Raw genomic sequence first — 21,773 nt, 5'->3', positions numbered from 1 at the left:
AAAAACAACCCACCTGGTGCCCCAAGCAGGTTAAAATAAATGCTTAGAAACATGTGAACTGTAAGAACTGACCCTTTTTGTAAATAGCTTGGTACAGGTAGGATTTGGGTGAATACAGATGAGCACTGGGAATAGAAAAAAGGCTTTATAAAAAGGAACTTTCTTATGTTCAGTACCTTTTTCCAGCTCCACAGGGAACAGGTCCAGCCTCTCCACCCGCTTCTCCAGCTCGTACTCTGCAGACGCCGCCATGGGATCCACATCTTCATTTCGCCTGTCATAGTCCTCGTTGGGATAGGTGGCAAACACCTGCAGAAGAAAACAGACTTGCTAAATTAGACTGAGCATTACAATTACTTCAACCTCTGTGTTAAAGACATTTCCTTAAAGAAAGGGATATTTTGGAAAGTGAGCTAATTTGCTTTCTTGCCAGAAGTTATATAAGAAGACTGGTACTTCATTTAGCTTAGCAGTAAACTGAGCATAAAGACAGGAGACAGCTAGCCTGGCTCTGTCCAAAGGTAAAAAATATACCACATTTGGTCATTCACCTCAAAAACAGTTTGCGGTTTTGCATGGGGTAAAGAGTGAGGATAGCTAACCGTGTCCTGGCTGTGGCTTCATATTTAACGGACAGAAATGAGAGTGGTATCGATCTTCACATCAAATTCTGCTTATTTAAATGAGTACTTTCTTTAGGTATCCTCTTTCTTGTGTTTTTGCAGCGCTCTTCTTAAAAGTCACTTGTCATCTGAGTGGTAACATATCTCTCTTTGATTTTCCTCTGGTGAGGTTTCAGCCTCTCAGGTGACCCTCTCTTGTCTTTGCAGCCACAGAGGCTTTCAGTGCTACTCCCTACAAACCAGTTCTTCCTGGATTTGACTTCAAATACATTAACTGCTACTAAAAACAGAAAACCACCATGGTAACAGCTGAATCACTTTTGCTTATATGAACAAATTACACAAATTTACATTTGTTTTCATAGAAATGGAAATGGATTATGATTTAACAACAGCTGATTTAATGCACATCCAAAGCAAACTATGCTGCAGTTTTTATGTAGGTCATGTGTATGAATTGTTATATATTTTAAATCCAGTATGGAGCATTCAGTTTAAACCCTGAAGTATTCCTTTGTTTTTAGTAGTCCAAATGGAAAAATGTGTATATGATGTATTCAATGAAGTTACTGACTTTATATTTCTATCAAAAATGTTTGCAATCAGAGTTGCAGATGTAAACAGCTGAGATAGACAAGCAGGACACATTGATCACAGCTGACCAACACTGTAATGCAATTCAAATTTATTGACCGTTTCAAATGAGATAGCTACAGCATTTCCTCGGCTGTATCATTTCACAGCGGTAGTGTGTATCAAACACACTGGGGAGAATCAATCACAACCGCTTAAGTTGCTCTCATGAAGACAGAGGCCTCTGTTTCAGGGCCCGACTTCCCACATTCACTCTGGCCTAACAGCATGACAGTTTACATAACCACCTCCAGCATGCTAATGGAGGGCTTCTGCAGCTGCTGCTCACAATCCGCGCGCACACACACACACACACACACACACACACACACACAAACACACACACACACACATACACACACAGTCTTTAAAAGCCTCACTTTCAGTCTTCCAAGATGATTATGTATGCACCACCTTGCATGCTCAAGTAGCCACACTAATTCAGTGTTGGACACTCTCCTCTCACACATTCTTCGATTCACTTTATTCTATTATTTCTACACTTTTCTTAACAATTCTTTCTTCTCACCGCTGCAACATTTTAGCACCTTTTTTTCTCAAGTTTTTGTTTACTTTATTCCGTGCATTTCTCGCACTCTTTCTCAGCCGTTTTATGTGTCCATCACCGTTATAGAAGTAGCATCTCGTAGCTTCAGTGCTACCCTGCACTCATATAGGCCCCGTCTCCCTAGCAACCCCACAGTAAAGAGCTTGTCAGTTTTGACAGTGCCTTTGAAATGTAACCAGCCCCTCCTCTCTGAGATTTATTCAGTATTATTGTATTTTCATGCATCATTGAACACTGTACAAGCCTCTGCGCCTACTTTTAAGCCTTCCTCACCCATAGGAATAGGGTTTACAATGCTGTGGCCGAGAGCCAAATCACCACCATCACTGTCGGTTCACACAAGTGATGATGTGGTTGGATTTTTTTCTCAAACTCTTGCAAAAAAAAAAAAAAAAAAAAAAAAAAAAAATTTAATGCTGCTTGTAGAGTTTAGCTGGGATGAGACTATTCTGTTACTGATGGCAGTCTTTTTTTTTCAATACATTTTTTTCTTTAAATAATCTTCTACCACAGAAATAAATAATAAGCATCTCTCTGTTTCTGATTCTGATAAGGTAAAATGTAAGAAAGGATAACATCTGCCTACCTCTAAAGCTCACAAAAAGTCTTGTCTTCATCATGAGGTCACCGTTCCTGTCCAAGAAGTAGTCTGGCACATATAACCGCCAATAAAACCACTATGTGACATTTTTACACTTTGTTTTCTGTACGAATTAAACAAAAAATGTATTAATTAGTGAGCTATGAAGGTGCAGGTAGGTGGATACTGTTATCTTCAGAGAGAGCCAGCGCTTGCTACTCCCCCCTTACTCCTGGTATTTATGCTAAGCTAAAGTAAGCTAACCGCTGCTGGCTGTAGCCTCATATTTCCTGCAAGGATTTGAGAGTGATAATAAGCATATTATCACTCTAAACTTATCAGGGAAAATTGCCAAGCAGTTGAATTTACACTCCTGCCTCTCAAATGTGAGTAATTGTTGCACCTGTTCTGTTTCATATAATTGTAAATTGTGAATATCTTTAGGTTTTTAACTGTTGGGTCAGACAAAATGAAGATTCAAATGCAGACTGGTAAATTATGACTGGCATTTTACCATATTTTTGGCATTTTACAGACTAAATTATTAATTTAAAAATAATAATAAACAGATTGATTAATGAAAAAAAATCGTTATCTGAACTGCAGTTTCAGTTCACAGCAGCACTGACGTCTAATGGCTTTTGATTTAGGTTACCTTTGTATTTAGACGGATTAGCAGAATGTGGATTACAGACACACAAAATACACTGTTTGCATCCTAAGTAACGGAGCATAAAACAACAACAGTGCATTTACAAGCCTGCGTGCCCAGCGCGATGCTCTCACATTGCGCTGCTTCGCTCCTTGACTTTAAAGCTCAAGAGGCCACAGCTGGTGGCTTGTGGTGCCCTCATTTTACGCCCACAATACTGCAGACAATCAATTGAGGGTCAGCAGCATTTAACGTGGCACTGAAAAAACAAAACCACGACGGGATGTGTGTCGTGGCCCCGGGCAAGTTTCGGGACCGTTGCCATGATGCTGACCAGGCTATTATAATGTCTGTACAGTAGAATTAACACTTTCACTTTCCAAGGAAGATTTCCTCCCTCCTTCTGTGAGATCATTTAAAACAGGGCAGACACGCTAATGGGATCCCGCATGATGTAACCTTTCACCCCAACCTCATCTAAGTATGTAGTAGAGTAGTAGATGAACTCTTTGAACGGTGAGGTGGCTATCTTTGGAAGACAAACATTGGGATTAAAGGCAGGGTGATGGGGGTGGGCAGGCCCGGAGAAGGACGCTGTTCCAGTTGTGGCAGATAGTAGGTCAGAGGAGCTAACAGATGGCCAGGAAACTCCCTTCCTCCCTCCCTCCCTCTGCTACTAGCCGCCTGGGATGTCCTACAAAAGCTCTGTGGGCAGCTAGCTAGAGCCACTCACCAGCTAACAGATTGTGTTTGTGTCTATAAAGAGCACCCACTTGGGACTATAAAAGGTATTTAAAAAAGCCAGTAAGTGACAACTACCATTTTACAATGCATGTGTCGTGACAGAGAGATGGCTAAATGATAGAGCTGGTCTGAAGGCCTCTGCTTTACTACAGTGTGGTTCCATCTTGACGGCCCTCTGGCTAGGATGTGATTTTGGTAACACTGTGGTGGTTTAACTAGGGAGTCAATACACCCACCCCCACCCCCAACCCCCACTGCTCACAGCAGCATGTCAACTGCTGTGTTTCTTTCCCTCTTGACTCTCCAAAAACAGATCTAATTTTGGATCCAGCCAATAGGATGTGTGGAGGTGGTGCCATTGGTTTTTCACAACAGTTTCCACTCCGTCTCTCTTCACATTCTCTAGCACCCAACTTTCCATCATATTCTATTATTCACACAATTCCTGCTGGTGTTTCAACACTTTTCCGGCATGTAAGCTTTTTCCAGCTTCACTGCTATTCTCTGTTTTTATCCATAGATTGTAAAATATATATTGTATTTTATTTTTTATTTATTTTGCCCTTAATTATGCATAACTTTAAGCATCTATCAAATTTAAACGAGTAGGTTATATAAAGATTCAAACTCCTTACAGATGCTGTGAACCAGAAAATTAGCTATATAAACCAAACCCTTTTTTGTATGTGGCTGTAAATATGTTTATTTCTGCTGTAAAGTTGGGCATTTTGTCGTGGGGGTCTATGAGGATTGACTCACTTTTTGGAGACATCCTCATGTGGCCAACTGCAGTTTTTGGCAATTACACGTTGGCTTAATTTTTCACCCCCCGAGTTTGCCGCTTGTTTTCACCTTGAATGTGAACTTAGTGGATTAAAGAAACAAGCAAAAAGAAACAGCTCCTCATACAGTCTTAGGGAGCCTCACTGCTATTAGCATGCTGCAATTAATCCATTATTATATGATATAGCCCATTAGAGCTTGGATGTATGTGTTTCATATAACACATATGTATACCAGAAGAAGCCATAATAATTACACTTTTTCCTCTTCAACAGCTTAACAACACCACCATTAATTACTTTGCCAGCCACCACAGGTTACAAATGTCCAGAGCCAAAGCAGCAGGTAATTGCTTCTAAATCCTCCTAAAATTGGGGGTTAATCCATATATTAATAATGCAACACACAGGCAGAAAATAAGGATGTGGCCTTGACTGCCATCACGTTGGACCACTCTGCCCCAGCCAATAAAATGGATATGATGGGTTTGTCATAGTAACGGTCGCATGGCACCAGAGCTTGTCTATTTTGGCAGGCCAATATTTGGTCAGCAGTCATGTTTAGGCTTAGTGCTGACCCTGGGGAGGGACACTGCAGCATGATAATAAGATCAACAACAGGGGGTTGAATAAAGATATAATATGCGGAATGATACGGCAAATATATTCCTGCATGTTTTATATGGCTATTGTATGTCACTGTATATTTATCGGGGGGGGGGTTATATCTTAGTTACTGTGTTTACTATGACTTATCCTATCTTTAGAGGTTACTTAATTTTTTAATATATTTTCTATGTATTTAATTTATTAGAGTCTAGTTACCTTGAGTATTACAATGTATATAGGTTTTGATTTCTTATGCCATTTTATTTGATTTTGCATATTGGCAACTATACCTTCCTCTCTGGTGTTTTGTGTAAGTGTTTTCTATATTTTTGTTTCTGTAAAAAAAAATCCCATGAAAAGACCAAAATCAAAAGTCCCACAACTATTAAAACACAGCAATTTAAAACACTGTTGCACTGGGTGACATTTTCCCTCCTTACCCTGAAAATCACAACTGTAGTTCTTCATGAGCACCAAATATGTTTAGTCTATATTTCGCAACAGAAAATGCACAAAAAACGGATGCTAAACTTACGTAATTAAAAAGGGAACATTATTAAAAATATAGATTTGAGTCTTTAGTTGGAGCAAAGCAACGTAAAGCTTGGCACCACACATAAGATAGTCTTGATAAGCGGACCTACACATTATTGGTTTTTGGTCTTTTCATTTAATGTTTTGACAATGAGAAAAATACAGAATAACATCATCCTTTATTTCCTTTCCTGTGGATCAATACAGTATTAATCAAAACTAGACAAGCTGTAAAACTGAAGATACAAATCTTTATCACTCCATACAGCCTTACAGATTACCAACCAGCGTCTATTGTTTTTTTTTTAAGCTTGACATGATTAACGGCAGACGAGACAAAACCGCTCTCAGACATCATGACTGAGACATTTCATAACATGGCTTGTTGCAGTAACTGTAGCGAGTAGGCACATCATGTAAATGCTTGCAACCCACCACTGCTGCAGGACTGAGAAGTGGGGCAGTGTGACCTTGCTGATAATCTGTCTGGTCTCCCACCCCTCCTCACTGTGAGTAATGCACTGTATGAAATACTGCAGGACCACTGAGTCTAAGTAAATGACATTTTGAGGATACCTTGACATATGGTGATGCATTACCTCTCCCTTGGCTATTCCTCGATATCTGACCTGAGCTGTAACACAAACCACTAAAGGTTGCATTTGGACTGTTAACATTATCTATTTTGCAGTTTGTGCTTAAAAAAAATGATATTCAGGTGTCTGTGTTTGTCAAAATTATACACCATGAGTTCATTACAGTATAGGAACATCCATTGTTTGCATTAATCACACTGTGCGAAAGAAAATCATAGGTGTTCTTTGAGCAGGCTGGCAGGACTGCTGTTCAGAGTTGCGTAGGTAGCAGAAACCCATGAGAAAGTGTGTGTATGTGTGTGTGTGTGTGTGTGTGTGTGGTGAAGGGGGGAATAAAAAAAGTGTAAGCTAGGTGATGAGTGAGCAAGGTGATTCTAACGCATGAAAAATAAATCTGATTATTTCTGGTTTGGAAAGAACACAGCGCAAATCCAATAGAGATTATCTTTATCTTACGCTTTAAAAAAAAAAAAAAAAAAAAGCTCTCCTTCAACAAAAGATAAATATTTTAAAAATCACGCATGACTACACCATGAAGTACAGTAGCACGTTGATTCTGAACGATACAGAGCGAAAGCCAAAACAAACAAGCTCAACAAATAATTAAGACATGAGAGGCTGCTTCCTGTGTTCGACAAGGAGGCGGCCATGAAAAAGCAAGGCGAGTCTGTGACGATAACAATGCTGCTATTTTTACTAACAGTAGGAGACTGGTGACAAAGAGCGAAAGGGAAAAAAGAAGGAGCGAGAAAAAGAGTGTCAGGAGGAGCAAACAAAGGGTCTAGTGTGAACTCTACCCGAAGCAGAAATGCTATTTTTGCCAGTTGGAGAGGACAGTTAGACACACAGACAGACAGACAGACAGACAGACAGTGAGGAGTGTTCAGTGTAAAATGGGGACAAAGACAGACATGTGCCCAGACGTCCAACCGCCATCACCACAACAAGACTTAATTGTGACCGAAAGCTGAGTTGTTGCACAGAGGGGAAATATGCACTAAAATGGGCATTTCCTGTTTGGGAGAGAAACTAACTGACACTGTGACTTAAGAGCTGGCAGTTGTACAGTCGTATGACATTTGAGCTGCATAATAATGCTCCTCCCATTTGACCTCACACCCCCCCCCCCATTCACCCCCCCCCCCCCACCCCACCCCCTCTTTTTACTCTCATCCACCCCTGCATCAATCTCCATAACAAAGGCCACACTGATACAGTGTGAAAGGCCTCAGTAGGAGGTTATTCTCCGATGATGGCTGCAGGGTCACAACCGAATTTTGCTTTTTATCAAAGCGTTACGACAAAGAGTTACGACTTCTTTATCACTCCATATATAAAGCTTCCTCCTGGTAGCCATCTTTGATCTCCTGAGGGATAAAATAATGTGATAGAAATCTGTTTTTTTTTTCTTCTTTTTCTTCCTGCATTACAATGGCCTCCTGAGCTCAGACATGATTTATAAAGATACTGATAGGATTTTCAGCATGGCGGACACAGTCTGCATGATCCAACCATCGGTGGATATTAGAGCCCAGAATTGGCTTATCACAGATATAACTCTATTTGCATATACTTGGAACACACACACACACACACACTCATAGAAATTGCTGTGTATGAATGTTTTACAGGTTGTATTTCTTACCCCTATGTGTCCTAATTCAAGCTTTAAAGTATTTTGGTTTTTATTCACAGATATTATTTGAGATTTAAATGTGTCCTGAGGAGCTTCCATGTACCCTGATTGTTTCTCACCAAATCCCATGGTGCGTATCTTTCAGGTATAAACATGTTGAATGCATTTCCTTCCTCATAAAAACATTTTCAAAGCAGTGAATGTTTTGTAACCTGAATCATTTGCATCCATGTCTTCTTCTACCATCAGCTATCAAACACAGGAATAGTGCATATGAGCCATTGGGACCCACATAAACACTATCTGCCAAAGTTAGTGCAGTATTGGTTTTACTTTAGATATGCTTATTTTGCCTATGGTCTTCTCTCTGATTTAAGGGAGGTTAGGGCTCTGCTACAAAAATGTGATGCCATATATTTCAACGAACCCACCAGAATGACTCAATTTCATTTACAATCAGTTGTTAAGAGTAAGAGAAACATGATTAAATAGTAACTTATTTTGGTTGTTCAGTTATAAATATTAGATTTGACATAGTTCAGGTGTTTCTTTGTGGTATGTCTCTGTGGAAATAAGCAACAAATCAAAGTTTAAAGATATTATCTGTTTAGAATTTAACTCTCACAAACTCTGGTAATCTGCTTCATCAGGAGACTACGGATGTGGGCTGATCAGATTTGACTGACAGTGACCAAACAACCTATGAACTATCATCAGATTCTGTGTAAATCTGTGCACAGCATTACGTTTCATCATATTTTTATCTTAGGTGAACCTCATTCACCTCGAACCAGAAGAGCACATAGAGACGCAAAAAATGTCTGATGGGAAATAATGTGTTTATGTAGAAGATCGCTCATAGTAAGAAGCTGATAAAAGTTGTTTTCATGGCCTTTAAATATGCCACATTTAACATACACAGATATCATCATCATTTTAGATAAGCTGGTCAGATATTAAAGGAGTAGTTTCACATTTTGGGGAAATAAGCTTTGAGCTTTTAGAGGAGCTGGCTCGCAGATTTAGTTTTAGCCAAGCTAGCTGTTTCCTCCTGTTTCCAGTCTTTGTGCTAAGCTAAGCTAAGCTAAGCTAACCAGCTGGTGGCTGTAGCTTCATATTTACCATGAAGACACAAGAGTGATATCAGTCTCATCTAATTTTTCTGAAGGCAATTAAATGAATTCACAAGAACGCAATTAAATGGATTTCCCAAAGTGTCAAGCTATTTCTTTAAAGTTTCCCATTCAGCTCCAACTTATCTTTGCATCAGTTGATAATCTTTTATAGCCAAATTTGAGGATTTTGTTTATGTCATCAAATCAGCCTATTTGTCATTTTTATATGTCATTTTTTAAAAACTCTTAGGCTCTTGTGAACATGCACTACTGGGTGATGTGCAACGATGGGAGAGAGAACAAAAGCAACTTTCGACTTGGCTGGTCATGATACAGTACAGGAGCCTTTAGTCACTGAAATGGCTTTCTGCGTGAGGGGATGTGTGTGATGCACAGTGTCAGGGCCCACTTCAGCAGGCAGGGATAGACCTAAAGGCAGAGCAGAGCAGCGAGACTGAGCGGGAGAGGATCTGATGCTCTTCTCCGGATCATTACACCACCCCCAGACACTAAGAGACACTAACAATCAACTCTACCTCCTCATCCTCATCTCTCTTCTCTCTCATCTGACTGGCCCAAGAGGAGATTACAGTCTTTTTCTTCACTTCCTCAATCACACACACACACACAAAAACACTCTATTCCTCACTCAGCTACCCATACATTGTCGGCTGACCTGTCATTGGCCATGGTAGAGTATCCACATCTCTAAAAAACAGGGCTAATTATCCCTGCTTTTTTTGTTCCTCTTTCACCAGCAGTTATTTAGAGAGGCAGTTCCCACTGCATTTCAGATAAGTATCTACATAGTGGCTCTTTTGGGGCCCATGTCAGCTGCACAGTTGGAATGCAGGGCCATCCATTAGTAACTGGCTAGTGTGCAGGGAGGGTGTTAGTAGTGTGCAAAGCCCCATGTTGAAACAGGATAAAATCAAAATGTCAGCATCATTCTGACACCGGCAGAAGCTGAGTGAGTTGATTAAAACAGCTGACAGTAGTGCTGGCTATGACTGTACCAGGGCAGATAAGCTTTAAGGTCAAATTCAACCATCCTCTCAACACACCGGATTAAAGAAAAATCCCAACTCGCATCACAGTTTGGGCAAAAATTACAATTCAAACATCTGCACCTCAGCCTTATTAGACAAACTCTGTGGGTCCAGTCTGAAAGGTATCTTCATCTCTCTTGTTTATATTATATATTGTTTTTTTACAGTGCATATTTCCTCACCTTGATGGGCTCTATGCTGAAGCGGATCTTCCTTGAAGGTGGTGGGTCCTCCTCATCAGGCAGCCCAGCAATCTCCACACAGCTGGACTCTGGGTCATAGCGGTCATCAACCTCATCTTCCTCCTCATCCACCTGGCTTCCTCCAAAGTCCTCCCCCACCGCGCTGTAGGTACTGATATCCACAGAGTCACGGCCCGACTGGTCGTCTCGAAGCGCCCGGTCCTCCTCTTCCTGTCTGAGCATCTCGCCGGCCTTTGAGATTTGCTTCACAGCAGCACCTTCTCCATTCTCCGGAGAGATGTGCATATCACCCTGCAATGTTGTGCTGCTGGGCTGCATACTGCCAGAGTGTTCCTCAAATGTAATCTCAGATTTGGCCTCAACACCTGCATCTGAAACAGTCTTTTCTCTCTGCTCATTCGGCTCTCCTACAGTACTGGAAAAATCACTAAATGAATCACTTTGGCCCCCGTTAATGCTTTCAGATGAAGTCACCCTCCCCATGGAGCCCCTTGGAGGCCCCTCTTGGTCCTTCAGACTGCTTAGTTCTTCCTCCTGGTTGCCCGCTGCAAAGGCACAGACCCTCTTTGTGATTATTTTGGAGTTCAACACACCCACCTTGGCGCTGACTCCCCTGGACGGGAGCGGCGGTGTAGAAGAGAGGCGGTGGAGATTGTTCCGGAGCTCGGCTGCCCGCTCAAACACAGCACTGAGCTGGCTGACAGTGGGGGACACTGCCTCACTGGTGTCCAGGCTGTCCAGGGACTCTGTGCTGCCATTGAAGCGGGCCACCACATCCAACCTGCCATCCTGAAATCCTGAGGCCTTGTCTGTCTTCAGCAGGACTCTGGTGGTGGTCAGCTTCTCCTGCTGCTGCTGTCTCTCCTGCTGCTGTCTCTCCTGCTGCTGCTGCTCGAAGATGCGGCGTGTCTCCTGCAGCTTGGAGTAGCTGGGTGATGAGGCCCGCTGGTGCCCATTCTCCGATTTGGTGGTGTCAAATTTACTGACCCTCTCGGATACAGTGGATCCCAGCTTCAGGAGCGCGCTGTGGTCCACGTTCTCGTTCAGGCTCCCGGCTCTTGGGAGGGAGAGTCGCACCGTCTTTTCGTTGTTCCTGCAGGCGCCTTCCTCTCCCTCTGCATCGGCTGGGGATGTGGTCTGCATCTGTTGAAACATGTTTTTAATACGATGCACGTTGGAGCCGTACCTGCGCCCTCGGGGGCCCTCCTGCATGTCCCCATTGGCGGAATTGTCTTTGACTGGTTTCAGGGCCTGCATCCCCGCCTCGTACGCGTTTCTGTGCGGGGATGGGCTCCTGAGCGTGGAGCCAGAGCCGGTGCTCTTGGATGTGGATTCGGTCTTCATCATGGTCAGTCAAGCGTCGCAACGGATGCTCAGCGACGGCATGTCTCCTTTCTCAACTCCCGCTGGCAAATCTGTATTATCCACCCGCAGCCGATTGTAGCGAGGTGGCGCCCAGACTAGACCGGCAGATGGGGAGAAACAAAAACAACAGCTCGTATTATAGGGCCTGCTTGCATCCGCTGCAATTCTCGTCCAAAATGCAACGGAGAAAGTGAGCACGATGCATCTGTCATTAGCTCGCCTGCAGTTACAACAATGCAAACCCTAACCCCCTTTAACAGATAATTGCATTAGCAAGGTTAAAATAATATGAGGGATAATGTTTGCACAGAGAAGTAGAACAGTAACGAGCCGAGGATTTACCGCAGCTGACGACAGATTGCTTACGTTTAATCCCTTTTTACAGCCAGCATCATTTTGATCTCTTCATTCTGTGAGCTGCAGATTTCTGGTCCTCCTTTCGTAGCGCCAGTGCTGCTGCTGCTGCATGGAGGAGGCAGCCGCTGGGTCATAGTGCCCGTTAATTCTCAATCTCTCTCAAGTGTAGTAATAAGAGCCTGGCCCTGCACTATTGGGGACATCACTGCATACATGTATGTGTCATATATTGTAGATTCATTTGATCCTATTTTGTCTTATTTACTGTTGATTCTAATTTTTAGTACACTTACACCCAGGGGTGATTGTAGACAATTTTTAAGGGTGAAAAGGGCTAAATTTGATTTCAGCACCCCTAAAAATAGATAAATAATTATTAATATTATTCTATTTTAACAGGTTTAATGTACTTTGGGTAGTTCTGTCATTAATATATAATCTTTCTCTGAGGGTTCACTATCTTAGGGTCCTCTCTGTAGAAATCTGTGATTGTTTATTCTGAACCATTATTGTTATACATTATAGTAGAGCACTCTACTAATATTAATATTTATTGTTGTAACTTAGGTTATCCAGTGAAATGAGTAGTTTAGCAGGGGGTTTGAACACTTGCAGGGCATTGTATGTCAAATTCTCATTAGGAGCTGAGCCCCCCTAAAGGTCTGATCCTAGAATTGCCCCTGCTTTCATCCTTATACTGCTACTTTTTTCCACTGTAGTGCTGTGTCAATTTGAATTTCTCCCAAGGGGAATCAGTCAAGATACATCTTATCAATCAATCAATCAATCAATCTTTATTTATATAGCGCCAAATCACAACAAAGGTCATCTCAAGGGACTTTAGACACAGAGCAGGTCTAGACCATACTCTTTATTTTAATTTAAAGAGACCCAACATTCCCACAATTCTTATCTTATCTTATCATTTATTCCCAGCCAGGAGTACCAGCCTCTTGGGGTCCTCCAGAAGTTACCAGACGTTGCCAATAAAACTAATGATATGTAAGAATGTATGTCAGTCAACCAATATGAAAAAATTAAACAACTAATATGACTCAATTGTGTCAATATGTATTTCTACATATGGTGTTAGGTGTAACACCTGGACACTACATGTTGCCATTGAAATGAAAACTAATTAGTTATAAGTTATGGAGCTATTAAAAGTGCTAAAATTAAAGTATAAATAGTTAAATCAGTTTTCCAAAATATGACAAAGTAGCTTATAGTCTTGGATGAATAGAAATTGCTAAAAAAAAAAAAAAAAAGTAGCAGCTTAAGGGTGAAAGTGCTAAAGGGCGAAAGTGAACTAACAAAAGAATTAAGAATAGATAAGACAAAATAGGATAAAATAAATAAATAAAATACTATACACAGTAAACTGGACTCTTTGTGTAAATACATCTGCAATATAAATGTGCAATATGCAGAAGTTCCTGTGGTAAATATTCCTGAGATTTACATACAGAATAAACATCTCATATAGATCAAAATAAAGAAATAAGTTGAAATAGTTAAGTAAATGTAGCTACTATAGGATAAGTTGTAACATAGGTAACATGACGCCTCAGATGGTTTGTTATTTAGACAATGGACCATCTGAGAAGTCGTCCATGTTGGAAACTGTATTAAAGGGCAAAGCACTTTCCAAAAACACAAAACACTAATTGGTCAAAACCACTGGCAGCTCAGGTCAGACTGGACTTCGCGTGATCTCAATATGTTGTGATCTCACAAATCCAGCGAGAACATAGACGCAGACATCTTCACCTCTGTCTCTGCATACGGCAGGAAGTCATGTGACATTCACAGCAGACGTTCGTCTTCTTCGTGTTTTTATTCCCTGTAAAGTAGCAGATGGAGAAAGCTGAATTAATTTGATTCTGACAACAGATTAATGAATTGATTTAAAACATTACATGACACATTTAAAAAAACAGACGACTTTCCAAAGACTTGGTGAATGAACTTTAAATCTTCTAGTCGCTAACTTCTCAGTTTCACATAGCGTATAAAGTCTTTAATAGAGCCAATTGACTCATTTTATATATAATGAGGTTTTAAATCCATCTGCTACTTTACGGGGAATGAACACACAAAGAAAAACTTTTGCATCTATGTCCGCCATTTTTAAATGATAAAAAGAAACAGTTAAAAGTAACTGATACAACAGTGTTGAAGTAATGCAAGTTAGCAAAAAGTTTTGAATAAATGGTTCAAGTAGTTATGTAGGAAGTGAAAATAACAGTAAATTGACAAGCTTAATGTAACCGTTAGCCTAGCGGATACATGGGTGGACGTAGCTGGTGGATAAAACAGTTAAAATTGATTGATTGCTAGCTACACACAATGGATAAATGGTTAAAACAGCTAAAAGTAATGGATGAATGGCTTAATTCGGTAAGTTGTAATGGTAAAATAATGAATAATAAGGTTAAAACAGTGGATAAATAGTGCAACATTTGAAATAGTTTGCCAATAGTAGTAGATAAGTAGTTGAAATAGCTAAAAGTAATGGGTAATGAATCAATATTTAGCTAAAACTAATGGTACAATTAGGCAAAAGCTAAAAGTAGCTCAACGTAGCTAAAGATAAATGTTTGAAATAGCTGAAAGTAATGGATAAATAATAAATAATAATAATTAAATAATCACAAAAAATCGTAAATATCATGAAGATCACAAAACGAGGAGGAATTTAACAGTCCTTCAAAAGTCTGGGGGCCCCTTGATACCAAACGGTATGTGGCTGAGATTGTCGGGGAATAAGACTAGCACTAGGACCCAGCAAACATCAGTCAAGCCAAACCTTCTTGGCCAATAACACATCCGTTATATGCGAGCCACATTGCTGCTTCCTGCATTCTGTGTCTGTAGCTGAAATATACATTATATATTATCACTGAAGGAAGACAAAGCATTTCCCTTTTTTGGGTTGTGAGAGCTGGTTGAATCTACCCATGCCATCTATGTTTTATTAATTCTACGGGGGGCTGATTTATCTACAAGGCCAGCACATTCATGCAGCTGCTCCATACATAGGAAATAACCCACTTTCTCCTTTATCATATTCACCTTTATCTCAGAACAGATGAAGGTCCAGTCTGAAGGACATAAGTAGAGGAATACCGTATGTCCTGAAAAGACTGTTTAAACAGGATGTGCATTGTCAATGTGACAGTGGTGCCATCTACAGCTGCAGCTAGATTTCTTCATGGCAGGGTATTAGTGTTAAACTGTGGATTAGCCCGGCAATGTCCTTGAGTCAGTCACAGAGAGTGAACAAATAAAAGAATTAAATCACTAACTTAATTTATCCTAATCCTAACATTACTTCAGCATATAAAGTAAAAAAAACTTTATCGCTGCAATCTGATCTGCAGAAACAAGACCCTATAGCCTACCTGCCATCTCAACATGTATTTGTAACTATTTTTATGGTGTATGATGGGTTAAATCAGGGCTACAACTACCCATTATTTCACTGATCAACTGATAAATTGTGTAGTGGCCATTGTCCAGAAAAAACAAATTAAACTTTAAACCAAACATAATGAAAAGGCCACTGATGCATCATGGGGATGTGGTTTAACGGAGACAAAAGAAGATGAAAGTCCATTCCAATCTTTCCTTTTTGTTCGGATTTATTGCATAAAAATAAAACAAAGGAAAACACAAAGAAGAACCATGACTGCTGCTGCTTCCTCTCTTGCACTGGTACAAAAAAAAAACAAAAAAACATAGGCCCACCCAGGTGCATGCTGGTCCTCCATGTGCCTATCTCCTCAAATAACCTACTACTCAAAAGTGCCTACAGTGTTTAACCAATTAGCAAAAAATAAACCAAAATACTAACTATGCAAATCTAATTATGCTCAAATAACTAACAAACAAAATAAATTATCAAAAATCTAATCTAACACTTAAGTTAATCAAACAAACAAAGTTACTCATAATTGGTAAATTAAATTTACAACTAAAACTAAAAACTAAAAACTAAACTTAACAAAACAAACAAATAGCTCCAACAAGTTGTTTGGAACATAAAATATCAAATATAGTGAAAAACTGTTTCCCAAAGCCCAAGGCGATGTCCCCAAATGACTTGTTTTTTTCACAGCAGTGCACACAATGGAAAGATATTCAGTTTAATGTCAGATAAAGACAAAAGAAACCAGAAAATATTTACATTTAAGAAGCTGATATAAAATGATTACATGGTTGTCAAAATAGTTGGCAATCAATCACTAGTCACAAAGTCACTGCAACTCTGGATTTAGCTCCTACCGTTTGTTTTTCAGTGCTTCATACAGCATTTGTATAGATATCTAATCTTACTTATCTATACTATGCACAGCTGTAATGACTTATAGATAAAGTGCATTGACAGTAAGAAATAATCAGCAACTATTTTGATTTAATTTGTTGTTTAATCATTTTGGGGCATTTTAAAGCAAAATGCCAAACAATCAATATAGTTCCATGCAGTAGTTTGTGAGAATTTGCTGCTTTTCTAAGTTGTATGTGAGAATAAACAGAATATATTTGACTTATGGATTGTTGGTCTAAAAACACAGGCAATTTGAAGATGTCAGATGGGATTTAAGGAAGCTTTAAGGGACTTTTTTCACTGTTTTCAACAAAAGTTTAAGCGTATTATGGACAAAATAATGAGCAGATGAATCCATATTGAATCATTAGTTGCAGCTCTACTGTGCACCTGTTTTGCCCCATTTTGTTGCTTTAGGCTGAAATTCCCCAGTGTGGGGTGAACAGACATGGTCATTGTTGAGTGAAAGTGTTTATAGTATTTATTTGTATAGAAGAGTTGAAATTGCTGTTCTTGTCTCCTTTACTCCTTTGAGGAGGACAGAGGAAAAAAAGGACAAAAAAAAAGTTCAAAATTGGCAGAAACCTCACACGGCTTAATAATCTCATCACCCACTTATAAAAATGTCACAGTACTTGAGTGACTGTACTTAGTTTAGGAATATGATTTTCTATAATCAGAAGGAACAATACATCCCTTCATTTACTCCACGCGTTCACACTCACAGACTAACAGACTCCCTCCCGGATGTTATTAGGTTAGTGAGGCAAAAATAGCTCTGGCATGTCTTTTTCTATGACCAAGCCCCTCTCCGCTTGGCTCTGTCAATCACAGGCCAAAACAAGATGGCAGGCTGTGGGAGCTGGGTCCTCTTTTTAACAGGCAAGTTTACTCCTGAAATGATTTAACTTCATGTAAATATACATCACAGCCAGTTGCTCGCTCCTGTTTTAGTATCTAGTTGGTGTTACTTAGTGTGAACATTTGATCCTGATGTCAGCTGTCAAGTATTGTAGGACAAACTCTTACCATCAGATATGTTGTCATGTTTTAAAGTTTAAGTTCTTTTTGCTGTTTTTTAATCATTCAGCTCAATCATTTTATGCTTTTTCTACACTTCCACATAGTTTGTGCTGTCACTGTGTGTGGGGCCAATGCAGAGATCAAATTTACCATTCCTGTGGGGAAGTTATTTACATACGAGCTGATGAGAGAGACTTTCCAGAATGACTTTGAACCCTTGTCAAAACTCTTCGGTAAGAGCCTGAAACGTAGCAGTTCACCAGCCTTTCATGATCAAACCAATTTAAGAGATAAACATATAGTGCATTAGTGTACTTTTTAATGTCTCTTTTCCATTTTGTGTGTTATTAAGCTGGCCGCTTGTACGATGACCCCATGATTTTTAAGTGCAACAGGCAGAATTATCCAGACCTCCCAGAGTGGCTCCGCTTCACGCAAAGGCACCCTTATGATAACGGCTTCCTGTACGGGACACCAGTGACTCCAGGAAGAAGTACAATTGAGGTATGAAGTCACTCTAACAATGACATGAGCCTGAGTGAGTATGCATTAACAATTCACCTGTAATACATTGCATTTCTGGGCAGATTTTGCAGTTTGATGGTATTTTTCTATATTTCTTACTCTCTTTTTCTTTTGGATAATGGGTATAATTAAATATTTATTTATTTTATACAATGGAGACAGTTATGAATTGCAAGTTTTGCTGTCAGACCCTCAGAGATAAAAACTCCACTCTGGAGAACTGCTTTTTTTTTTTTTTTGCATCAATATCAAAAATTCATGAAGAAACCTGTCAAAGAAGAAGAAGAAGAGATATAAGTCTCTGAAGTAGGATCACAGTCTCAATCAAACAGAATGTAATATCTATGGAAAGAATTCAACCAAAGATTGCAACTCTTCATCTGATTCAGAGTATAATGAAACAACATTATTAAGAAGAGGGCAGTCTGGGAAATGTAGGAAATAGATAACTAATACAGAGTAGGAGTAAACAATCCAACAATAATAATGCAGTAAAGGTGACAAATAAATAATAAAAGAACATCGAAGACATTTTTTAATACTCTGAATACTTGAAAAATGTATTTTAAATTAGGCACCTTTTGTCTTACACAGTAAACTATGATATTAACATTATCTGAAGTCTGAAAAAGAGCCTGTAGCTTCAAATGTCATTGATGGAGGTCTGTTAAACTGCATCTAAGGGAGCAACAGTGTGCAGACCTTAACCTGTGTTTTTTGTAATGTTATTCATTAAACACTGTCAAAGTCAAATTTGACCCATTTGAAATTGTATGGCTTATCCCAAAGTGACAAAAAATTTAAATCAACTTTTTGTGTTGATTTGTTGTGTCTTTTTTGTTTTTGTTTGTTGTTGTTTTTGCACGTCTGGTACACACTTTTATACATAGAGAGTGTTCTAGTTTAGATTTGACCTGTATTAATTAAGAAATGTAAGATTACCATTCAAAAATGTTAAATTCGCAATTTCTAAATACATTAAAATCATGACAGCTGTGTTTTCCTAATGTATGACCCTAAAAGAGTGTGAATGTTTTTTTAATGTAAAGCCTAAAGTATACACTATCTCTGCTACCTAAAAGCTTCATTAAGGATTAATCACCCAATTATTAATGACTGATGAGTTATATATATATATGAATTACAAAGAGACTTATTATTAGGGATTAATGTGAAGGTTCAGAATAGTAACATATGTAAAGGTTAATAAACTCTCCTCCTTTGTCTGACAGATTTATGCCATCAACAAACGGAGCTATGAAACAGCCAGACACATTCTCGTAATCAAAGTAGCTGCAGGTATGTCTTCAAATATTATCACAAATCTGTAGCACAGGCATAGGCAATATTAGGAGTATGGGTGATGAAAAAGTAAAAAATGCACACAATGACTGTTGGAAAGTCATGCCATACATCACTGCTGTCACTCACAGAGAGGATCTTGCCCTATCAAGCTGAGTTCTTCATCAAATTGAGAGATATTGAGAAAGTGCTGCCCTCTACTGTTCAGACTGAAATAAAGAAGGATACAGAGAGGCTGTGGCAGACACAGACTTTGTCAATTATCAACATCACTAACGCTCTTGACCGCGGCGGCAGAGTTCCCCTCCCTCTTGGAGGCCACTTCGAGGGGTAAAAAAAAAAAAAAAAAAAAAGTTTTCTCATAGCTTGCTGTAACTTTTTAACTTTAATAATAACTGTAATAACTGTTCCATCATTAAAATCTGGTTTGTGTCAGTGTGTATGTGAAGGTGGGGTCAGAGATGTTTTTCTCAGAATGTCTCCAGAGGGTGCTGAAGCCAGAGCATCAGGAACAGTGTGCATCAGGGGCAGAAGTCAAAGTCCCTGGAGAGTGTAACTTCTGCGGCATTGCCAGCAACTGTATCACCTGGTGCAAGACTGAGCTGGTGAGGGCCAAACAGGCAAAGACATATTAACGGTGGTCACATGTGAATTATGGGCAATACAGATTTTGCATTGTAACTTGTACGACAGAATTTAATGTACAACTTCTCATTGAATAGTAAATATTTTGGATTAGTGCTGAAATGATTAGTTCAGTGGTTCCCAACCAAGGGGTATATTTCTATTAAACATAATTAGATCGAACTTTTCTCAAATGTTTTGCTTTTTTCTTGTGAATGACCAGACGTTTTCACCTCTGTGGCCCCTAAAAATCCATCAGATGAGATGGTCTAAGAGGGAATAATCAGTTATGGGTTTTCTTAAGACCTTTTATGTTTCATGTAAAACACTTTGAATTGCCTTGTTGTTGAAAGGTGTTATACGGATAAATTGTGACCTATTGAAGGAGTCTTAACCCCTAGATTGGAAACCACAGTCATAAACCAAAGTATGAATCTAAGTCTAAGCCCTATTAGCCATATTTTGGATGCTTAATCAATTGAAATTACATTAACAATCCTCTCATCTCTGGCTTTGCATCTCATAGTTTCTATAAGAGAGAACTGACTTTTTTTCTCCCTGCAGTTCGATCTGAGTGTGCCGGTTCTACCTCCACCGGTTCCAACTATGGGCTCAGGGATTCTGGAGGATGGAGGTTACTTCAACCCTCCCGAGTCTCCACCGAGCAGAGACTATTTCCCAGACTACATTGTGACAGTGATTGTGCCCCTGATCCTGGCCATCATCCTGTGTAGCTTGCTGGCCTACATCATGTGTTGCAGACGAGAAGGAGTGTATGTATCTGTTCTGAGCCTCTTGTGGAATAGCCATTTAGGAGGCTGTGTTTATCCAGAGAAATGTATAGTTATTTGTAGTTATCTAATGGGTCGGATGGGTAGGAAGTTTAAGGATTTCCGTTATGTAGTTGAACAGTCAATGTTCAGTTTCTGATTGATCCTGACGAACACTGACACAAATTTGACGCATTATTCTTTCTTTCGTAGCAACCAAAGGAATGCAAAGACAGACCAGTGAGTACTAAAATGGATTAGAAATACTTACACATTCACTGTCCAGATGGCCAAAATGCATATTTATTTGAGATTCTTAACAGATTTCTGAAAACATTTTTTACTCTTAACAGTTAAAGATTATTGTAGAAAAACACTTTTAAGGGTTTGAGCCCTACAGTGAACTAGCATACCACAAAAGTAAAGTTCTGTACCTACTCTTTTCTGCAGTATTCAGCTGTACCACCACCACACTATTCTCGGAAACACAGATGAGCTAAGGGTCATGGCTGGAAACCGTGGTATTCCTGGTCTTCCTCTATCCACGCTGCCCATGTTCAACAGCAGAACTGGGGAGAGAGCATCACCGCTGCAATCTGACAGCCCCAGCATCCCCCTCATCATGGCCCAGCAGTAAGACCCTTACCCACTCACTCATATTATTTACTTACAGATCTGCTGTTGTTTTTGTGAACAGCATTAGTCAGTCAGCATTGGTAGTTAAATTAAATTAATCCTGGGAAGTCAAATCACTTCTTAAAATTGATTTTTCTAATTCTCCTCCTCCTCCTCCTCCTCCTCCACCTCCTCTTCATAGTGATCCCTACAGTGCCACACTGCCCAGGTAAAGTCTTATATTAAATAACATTACCCTAATTCTGGTCAATATTTAGGCCACAATATATTTATTTATGTTATATATGTATAATGTTGTTGTTTTTTTTCAGGAAGTGAGAACAACGATGGATACATGTAAAGCTTAAATGTTATAAAGTAATGTGTTGCAACATCCTATTTATTCATTTGCTGTGGGAAATGAAGTGTTTTTTCTTCTTTAAGTGATGTTAAAATTCATAAATAGTATGTAGTTACTCAAATGATCTGCCATTTATGATTCTCTTTATTCCACTTTCTTTCATTGCCAATAAAAGAA

The 21,773-nt window shown here is 39.5% G+C and overlaps 2 protein-coding genes across 2 annotated transcripts in view; one reads left to right on the top strand and one right to left on the bottom strand.

Annotated features, from left to right (window-relative positions):
• LOC128381211 (neurabin-2-like) overlaps positions 1-12,119 on the bottom strand; it is a 21,189-nt gene extending 9,070 nt beyond the window's left edge. The window contains exons 1-3 of the mRNA XM_053341160.1: positions 12,056-12,119; positions 10,304-11,784; positions 177-309 (exon numbers count right to left, since the gene is read on the bottom strand). Of these exons, the coding sequence (XP_053197135.1) occupies positions 177-309; positions 10,304-11,671 (1,501 nt within the window). The 5' untranslated portion in view covers positions 11,672-11,784; positions 12,056-12,119. The remainder of the gene's footprint in view (positions 1-176; positions 310-10,303; positions 11,785-12,055) is intronic.
• Positions 11,670-21,773, top strand: sgca (sarcoglycan, alpha). Its single transcript, XM_053341913.1, has 13 exons — positions 11,670-11,764; positions 12,983-13,048; positions 13,790-13,863; positions 17,504-17,632; positions 17,752-17,903; positions 19,157-19,223; positions 19,358-19,556; positions 19,663-19,831; positions 20,415-20,623; positions 20,834-20,860; positions 21,071-21,253; positions 21,438-21,464; positions 21,568-21,773. The coding sequence occupies exons 1-13, from the start codon at positions 11,670-11,672 to the stop codon at positions 21,572-21,574; spliced, it is 1,404 nt and encodes a 467-aa protein (XP_053197888.1). The 3' UTR covers positions 21,575-21,773.

Source organism: Scomber japonicus, chromosome 20 (assembly GCF_027409825.1).
Source record: "Scomber japonicus isolate fScoJap1 chromosome 20, fScoJap1.pri, whole genome shotgun sequence".
NCBI classification, from domain to species: Eukaryota; Metazoa; Chordata; class Actinopteri; order Scombriformes; family Scombridae; genus Scomber; species Scomber japonicus.
Note: the sequence above shows the minus strand (reverse complement) of the source record. Positions and strands in the feature narration are given on the sequence as shown.